General features: G+C 35.2%; 1 protein-coding gene across 6 annotated transcripts; it reads left to right on the top strand.

The window, feature by feature from the left end:
- Positions 1-530: 530 nt before the first annotated feature.
- Positions 531-8,272, top strand: LOC118483711. Of its 6 annotated transcripts, none has more exons than XM_035979216.1 (15): positions 531-710; positions 1,763-1,822; positions 1,919-1,970; positions 2,696-2,773; positions 2,884-2,943; positions 3,265-3,369; positions 3,521-3,631; positions 3,886-3,927; positions 4,786-4,976; positions 5,094-5,125; positions 5,914-6,023; positions 6,117-6,159; positions 6,351-6,442; positions 7,529-7,577; positions 7,909-8,272. In XM_035979216.1, coding segments are annotated over exons 2-15 (1,020 nt in total). In that variant the 5' UTR covers positions 531-710; positions 1,763-1,769; the 3' UTR covers positions 7,911-8,272. The 6 variants fall into 6 exon arrangements, with proteins under 6 accessions (XP_035835109.1, XP_035835108.1, XP_035835105.1 ...); XM_035979215.1 differs by having other exon boundaries at positions 1,919-2,049; XM_035979212.1 differs by having other exon boundaries at positions 1,730-1,822.
- The last annotated feature ends 209 nt before the right edge of the window (positions 8,273-8,481 follow it).

Below are 8,481 nucleotides of genomic sequence, written 5' to 3'. Positions count from 1 at the left end.
TTCACCGAAAAGGTAGTTGTTAAACCACGACATCGTAATCACTGAAAAAATGCTCTACTCAACAGAATTTCCACAGCTAAAAAAAAAACACAATGGAATATAACCTCTCTTTTTTGAAAACGTAAACGGAATGCATGGTCTGCCTCTTAAATGCACCAGAAATTGGGGTTGAAGCGCCGCACTTTGGCCAAAGCGCGACGTTTAGGGTTAACGCGTGACATTCTCTGCAACCTCGTACAGAATAAAACCTCGTATCACTGTCACATCATGTTTTGTTTGCAGAAAGAACCCTAAACGCCGCGCATTGGGGTACATAATCTGACCTCGTACAACTGTCACATCACCTTTTGTCTGAAAAGCAACCCTAAACGTCACGCTTTGGCCAAAGCGCGACACTTTGGGGGGTGTGAAAATATGGAATGAGTGTGTGAATATCATGATCCAAATAAAAATAAACTAAAATGTCAAAAATAAAAAATAAAAAATAAAATCCAAATAGAATTTAATGCACATCTCTCTTTAGTCTTTCCTGTTTCTGTCTTTGTTCCCATTACTCACTTTCTTTGTTCATCCCCCCTCTTAAACTCCAACCCCCAAACAAAAAAGTTTGCAAAATCTTGACCCAAAAAGTCTCTGAATTTTCAATATCTATCGTTCAATTATTGATAGATTTTCATTCCCCCATTGGGTTTTTCAAGACAAATACCCAGGTAATCAAACCCTGTTCTTGACTTGTATTTTTCTAATCTTGAATTGTATAGTTTTTTATTTGTTTTTCAAGATTTGACTGATTATTTTGAATCTTTTTTCTTTGGGTGTGTTTTTTTACCTGAAAATTTTAGTGGGTTGCATTTTTCTTGTATGATTTGTGCTTATTGATGTCAAAGATGGAAAATTTGTTCATATTTTTGTGCCGAATTGTGTTAGGTTTATTAAATTTGTAACAAATTAGTTGAAAAGTCATAGTTTTGACATTTGACTAATTGAGCATGAAAGTTTAGAAATGTGATCTTGGTCTGGTTATTTATGACTTTGTTTAATTGTGTGTTGTCTGTTGAATATTGATTATGAGTTGACTTTTTACTAAAAAAGGAGTTTTTAGCTTGGAATCTTGAATCCTTTTGTGGTGGAATTTTGATTATAAGTTGACTTTTTGGTGAATGTTTTGATGCCTTTTTGTTTGGCTTCATAGTTAGTGATTGTACTAATTTGCAACAGTTTGATGAGTAGTCATAACATGTTATGTTGCCATTAAGAATGGCGAGATTTTTTTTTTCGGTTATGATTGTTTATAGTACGAAGCAAGCGGCTATATTGCACGAAAAGCGTTAGATATTACTAAGAGAATGTAGTTTCCTATCGTCTGACTTATGATACGGTATATGATTTACAATATATATATATAGTCGACCTGTTATTACGTAACGCGATATCTTAGATGTAATATGTCCAAAATCGTATTATTTTAAAATTTATATAATCACATTGACCCCTTATAGCATTTTTCTACCCGTTTGCGGGTGCTATTTGTCGTTGATCCATACATTTGAGGCCTACGAGTAGATCCTCGTTTTTTGTCACCATATAAACGGGACCTACGAATACATGCTAATATAACTGATCACATGTTCACCTACTGTGTTTTTTATTTATTATATAAAAATGGCGGTTGCATATCGTTGGAATATTAAGATTATTAGTCGTTGGTTGATTGTTCATCTTAGAGTAGGACTTGAAATCTCAATGCAATGTCATCTGATAGAATCTTGATGCATAACAACGCCAACGGTAATCAGACACAAGCCTCTAGTTCTACAAGACGGTAATCATAACATAACTAAAGTATATTCTTATAATCTTATCCTTGTCGTTGACTTTGTAAAGGATACTTAGTGTGTAATCACCGCTCTTTTTACAGGCATGATTCGCACACAGTGAATGATAATACTGAATATTCTTCAGAGGAACAGGTATGCTACAGGAACTTATCCATTTTGCGGTAAAGAACTAGTGTTACTCGTTAACGGAGGGAATATGGCGCGAAACGAGGTTTAGTATTGCGTCGAAATGAGTACTTTGTTTCTACCAGTCACAAAGGGCCATATTTGTCCAATTTTTTTTTTTTATTTTGTAAATATATAGTGTGCTAAATTTGATTACAAAAAATATGTTATTTTGGCAGTAATCTACTAATCTCAACTTTTTTTAATTAAATGGTATAAGAGGCTATAATTAAAAATACTATTATTTGGAAGGTCACCAGCCCACCGTATGCTGCGGTTTACGTCAACCCACTGGTCAGCAAGGTAGTGGTGGGGCCCATGAGTTTTCCCTAACGGGTTTTCATGGTCACATAAAGAAAAAAGAAAAAATGGATTTTAATAATTCCGACTTTGACATATTGCCCGGCAACAGTCCTAACTAAATAAATGTTTTGTGACAGTCCCAACTTTTAAACTATTTTCCCTTAGCGATCCCATACTAACGAAAAGTTAACCCAGTTAGTTTTTGCTGATGTGGACTGCTTATGTGCCAAGAAAGTGATGAATTGGACTGTTTATGTGGCAGTCCACGTCAGCAAAAACTAACTGGATTAACTTTTAGTTAATGTGGGATCGTTGAGGGAATACAGGTTAAATGTTGGAATTGTCACAAAACATTTCTTTTATATCTTCTCTAATATGTATTTTCACAGGAACGACTTGCACGTGTGAAAGCTCAAAAGGAGGAAATCCGGAATCTTAGAGAACAAATTACTTTTGCAAGTGTCAAGGTATGTGTTGTCCTACTCTTTTTTTTTCCTTCGGTATATTTCTTGTTTGGTCTCAACTCTCATGCATAGATATGAGTGTTTTACAACTTTGGATTTGGTGATGATATCAGGAACGGAAATTGTGGAATGAAAAATGTACATTGGAAAATAAATTTTCCGAGCTACGATCGGTTTGTCCCATTTTTTTTTATTTTTTTTTTAAATTACAAGCTTATCTTTTGGCTGGTATTTCCTTATGTTCATCTTTAATCTTAAATTTTTATTTAACAATGTTTCTAATCACATTTAGATCGTTGATCATTTATTATTTAAAATAAATTTGGACAAGAATGTGTTTACGGGTCAGTCTAATGTGATCCAGCCAGGTCAACCATACTAATAGCAGCCCGTTTAAACCCGGACCCATTTTGACCCGTTACCCAACCTGCCCATCTTGCCACCTTTGGGCATGCGTTACTTTTTATTATATAGAATTTTTTATTCGGTGACAGGCTCTCGATGAGAAGCAAAATGAAGTCATCGTGTCTGCTGCCAATGAACTGGCTCATAGAAAAGAAATTCTTGAAATAAATATGAAATTAACCCAAGACTTGAAGGTAAGTTTCGGATTGCGTTATACATTTTCCTTCTGTAGCCTTCAGATTTGGTATTTTGTTACATTTTTTTGTATATATAATTATGCTCCATATTTACTTTCATTTTCTTTTTTAATATCAGTTAGCTTTTTGACACGTAGTAATGTCGCAGGTTGCTGAAGATGAGAGATATATCTTCGTATCATCCTTGGTTGGGCTATTGAATGAATACGGCATTTTGCCTCTCATGACAAATGCTGCAGCTCTATCAGATAGCATAAAGGTATAACATTACCTATTTGCCCACACCCACACACGCTCGTTCGCATTAACACATGCGCAACGCGCGTGTGCACACGCTTACGCACACATACAGATTGGTCGAGTTGGGTTGTCCCACCAACACTGTTTTATCATTTTTCTTAATTTCTATATGATTAATGTATTTATTATTATTATTATTATTATTAAATAAAATACCTCTGCTATCAATGTTTATTATTGTTTTAATTCTTAGATCAAATATCTTTCTTGCAGCATTTACATGACCAAATGCAGCAGAAGATCAGTGCGTCCCAAGTATGATCACTATCTTAACTATGTTTGTATTTTTTAATTCCTCATCTCTGATTTTGTAATCTTTATCCAAACTTTCAAAATTATTTTGGGCAATCATTTTTATTATTTTTTATTTCTATTTTTTATAATTACTCTGTTTATTTTTTTTATATTCTAGTTATTAATATATTTATTTCTATCTTTATTTATAGGGTTATTGGATTTAAGTAACCCCAACTCTCACCATTTGGCCGATACACTCCCAACTTACGATTGTACCACACCACTCCCAACTTTCAACTTATTTTCCTTTGACACTCCCAAACTAACTGAACCTAACCCAGTTAGTTTTTTTTGGCTGACGTGGCACTTGTGTACTGAGTGACGTGGCATTTTTTTAATGACGTGGCATCTTATTTGGTGTTATGGTATTTTTGATGACGTGGCATATGATGTGGCACTTGTTTAGTGTTGTGGCATTTGACATCAGCTAACTGGGTTAGGGTTTAGTTAGTTTGGGAGTGCCAGAGGAAAATAAGTTGGAAGTTGCGAGTGGCGTAGCAGAATTCATAAGTTGGGAGTACTATCGGCCAAAGGGTGAAAGTTTGGGTTATTTAAATCCAATATTCCTTTTTTATTTAGTTATTTTGTGTAGTTGTTATTTGATTTTATAAGTTTTCTTGAGCTGGTTGCAACCTCTCTATCCTCTAGGTAGAGGTAAGGTTCGCCTCCGTCTCACCCTAGCCAAACCCTACCTATGGGTGGGTCTTTACTGGGTATGTTTGTATGTATTTTTTATAGATTCGTGTAGAAACTTATGTCTTAATATGCTTATATTGTCGTCAGTTATCTCACGTTTGCCTTATTTTTAAAATTCAGGGCCAACATTGGTTTTCACCGTCACCCAATAACAATTCGACAGGTGGCAGGCGATTGGAACCAAATTATGAGGTTTCGAAATTAGCACCTGAAAGCAATCATAAAGAAAGGACTAGCTTGATGCTCAACGGTGAAATGAATCATTCGCTGGATAATGATCCACGTGCCCGGTTTCAATCAAGTCTTGTAAGGTTGGCAATGGCATACGGATCTCAAATTTACCATCGATTTCTAACTTTCTTTATTACATAAATTTTGTTATGTTAGTCATGTAAATAATTACTGAATTTCGTTACTTTTTTGGTCAGTCAGAACGCGGAGCGTGCTTATGCTTTAGAAGGTAATAAATGTAATTATTGGAAGTTATTTATAAGTCCCTTAAGTATTATGAGTAAAGGTGGCAATTTCAACCTGTTTACTTAAAATTTGGTATTTTAGTTTGTGTCAAACGTAAATTTAGAAACCTTAAAACCTCAAAAGTGAAAAGTCGCCAAACATGTTCTCAAAGGCTTATAACCTCCTAAATAGTTTTGTTAAAAAAATAGATCATTATTTTAACTAGAGTAAAATGCCATTTTCGTCCAAAGGTTTGTTTTTCCGCATCTGGATCCAAAAGGTTTTAAATCTTGCCATTTTCATCTGGCTCATTAACTCCATCCATTTTTCTCCGTTAAGTCGGGAGTATTTTCTTCTTTTTACATGTATTAATTTTTGTTATTTATTTAGTAAGGGTATTTTGACTGCTTGTAAATTATGCTAAATGCTTGTACATAAAGTGAAAAAGACCGAATTGCCCTTTAAGTTAAAAAAAAGACGGAAATACCCCTGACTTAACGGAGAAAAATGGCTGGAGTTGACAAGCCGGATGAAAAAGGCAAGATTTCAAACCTTTTGGATCTAGATGCAGTAAAACAAACCTTTGGACGAAAGTCGCAAAACTAGCCAAACCTCAGGGACGAAAATGGCATTTTACTCTTATAACTATATAGTTCCTATAATCTTATTTAATTATTATTTATAAATTTCAAGGAAATATGGACGGGTCAGCCCGCATTAAAGAATAGCTTGTTTTTGATCCATTACGCAACCTACCTGTTATATATGCTAACATGTAATATTTTAAACTAGAAGATGGCCCGGGAATAGAGAACTTTCAAATAATTGGAGACGCAAAACCCGGAGGTAAACTTTTAGGTTGCGGGTTTCCCGTGCGTGGGACTTCACTATGCATGTTTAAGGTACAGAAGCTTCTAGATGCAATTACGATATTTATTAAACCTTTACATTATGCAAAGATTGATATATCATGTATCCGTTTGCTTCTATGTCAGTGGGTTCGTTACTATCAAGATGGCACTGCGGAGTACATCGAGGGTAAGTATTTAAAATCTCATCTATGCCAAAACCTATTCCGGTTTTGACCCGTTACCCAACCCGTCCATTTTGCTACCTTTGGTCTGTTTACGAGTTGTGGCAAAATGTCATTTCCCAAATGGAATCTTTTGTGTTTAAAATGCCGTGAATGATAGCTGTGTTCTTGATCCGTAATATTTTGTATGACACAGGAGCCACAAATCCAGAATATGTAGTTACAGCCGATGATGTCGATAAACTTATCGCTGTCGAGTGCATACCCATGGATGACCAAAATCGACAGGTACTTTGTAAAAATCTTCTATTCATTGTTTACAATGACTTTTGTTATTATTATCACTTCATTTTGTTCCTAATCAATACTAAAATTAAATCTTGTATATTTTAAAATTTAAAACTCATCCCACCTATGTTGTCAAAAGCGCAAAAAGCGCGCGCCTAGGCGCACCTATAGCGCCTGGTGGCAGCCTAGGCGCAAAAATGGGTTTTTTTGAAAAAAACGTCCTGAGGCGCGCCAAAAATGGTCTGAGGCGCAGCAAAGGCGCGCAAAAACGGTCTGAGGCGGCAGAAAAAAAAAACAGAAACCGTGAATGAGTATAAAAAACTTCCTCACGCGGGCCCGGGATTTTCGGAGCTGCATTCGTGTCCGCATGAGTTCAACCAAATTCCAGCTCAGAAACTCATTTTAGCTCGGAAGGATCTATGATACGATATGGTACAATATTGTAGAGTTGTAAACGAGCTGAGCCGAGTCAGGTAGGGCTCGGGCTCGGCCCGTTTACAACCTAAGTCGAGCTGGCTCGGCTTGTTTATCTTAACAAGCTGAAATGTTGAGCTCAAACTCGGCTAGTAAAAAGCTCGAGCCAGCTCGTAATTTTAAACTTTATGTTTTTTGCACATTAATATAAATAAAAACAAATAATAATATTTTTAATACACACCGTACGTAAGTTATAAACCATAGAATTTATAATCTGTATATATTAAAATTTGGGTTATAGTTTATAACTTTTTATATATATATATATATATTAAGATTTTGGTTTTAGTTTAAACGAGCCAATCAGCTTGTTAACAAACGGGTCTATTTCAAGCGGGCCACGAGCTTTTTGAATAGCCCTACAATATATTGTAAAATGATACAAAATCATATATTCATATGGAAGTCTATGATTCTTGAAGTCTCGGTATCGTTTGATGCATATTTGTACAATGGTCCAAAAGTACATGAAATGGTACAAACCCTTTCTTGCTCTTGGGCCTTTACGGTTTCCACAGCAGCCCATTTTGTAGTAGCGATATTTGCATACTTGTTAATGGTATAACATTCTCGCGAACATTGCTTGTGTTACATCTATTTTGTTTTCAGGGGGAACCAGTGATACTCTTTGCCAATGACGAAAACAAAATAACGTGGTGTAAGTTTGATTTTTTAACAACGTTCATATTCATAAATTTATTCAACTGATAAAAGTTTGGTACTTTCAAATGTCTTCTTGAACTACTCGTCGGGTCAAACGAACTACTTTTCAAAATCAGTAATTAATCTGTATGTATGACAACCTACTACGTAAAACAAATCCTTGATGTAAGACTGGAACGAATGCCTACGAAAATTTGAATTTGAAGGTAGCATGTTTGACTTAAATAGTCAAACTATACATCCTTTTCACTTCAACTTTGAGAATGATTGCACTATATTTCAACAAGATATCATGGTAGTTAATTTTCTTTATTTCTTTTTTGCAGAATGCGCGACACATTTGCAGAACGTGTGGCCATCCTTTTGTATCGAATAGGCATTGAATGAAAGAAGGAAGACAAAAGTATGAAACTTAGGAAGACAAAGTCATGAAACTTTTTATAGTTACTTATAGATACTATTATACACTCATTCTTTATAGAAATGAAGTAAAGAAGATTAAGACTACTTTAGAAGGTTTTGTTTTTTTGATTGGTGGTGAGGGTTGGAACAAGGGTGTGTTTGTTTATGTTGTATTTATTTCTATTTGGTTTTGACTTATGTAAAAAGTCAACGAGCTACTATTACTTTTAGTTTTTTGTGACCGCCGATATTATTTATTATATGAAGAAAACATGAAATTGTTGTGAATGAATAGACTCGGGTCTCGTATTATTAGTAATAACTGACGAACATTTCATGCAACTTTTCATCGACATGCAAATCCAAAGCAACTTCCAATGGCTTTTCTTCTTAGACCCCGCCAGGGGGCACCGGCCCCTTGAACCACCAGGTTCTAAGGTATAGCAAATGAGAAGTCTTGTACAATTGTGTTCCTTAAAACTGTAGTTAGTGGTGCG

The sequence above is a fragment of the Helianthus annuus genome, chromosome 11 (assembly GCF_002127325.2).
Source record: "Helianthus annuus cultivar XRQ/B chromosome 11, HanXRQr2.0-SUNRISE, whole genome shotgun sequence".
NCBI lineage: Eukaryota > Viridiplantae > Streptophyta > Magnoliopsida > Asterales > Asteraceae > Helianthus > Helianthus annuus.
The sequence above is the reverse complement of the archived record's forward strand: the minus strand, read 5'-3'. Positions and strand labels throughout refer to the sequence as shown.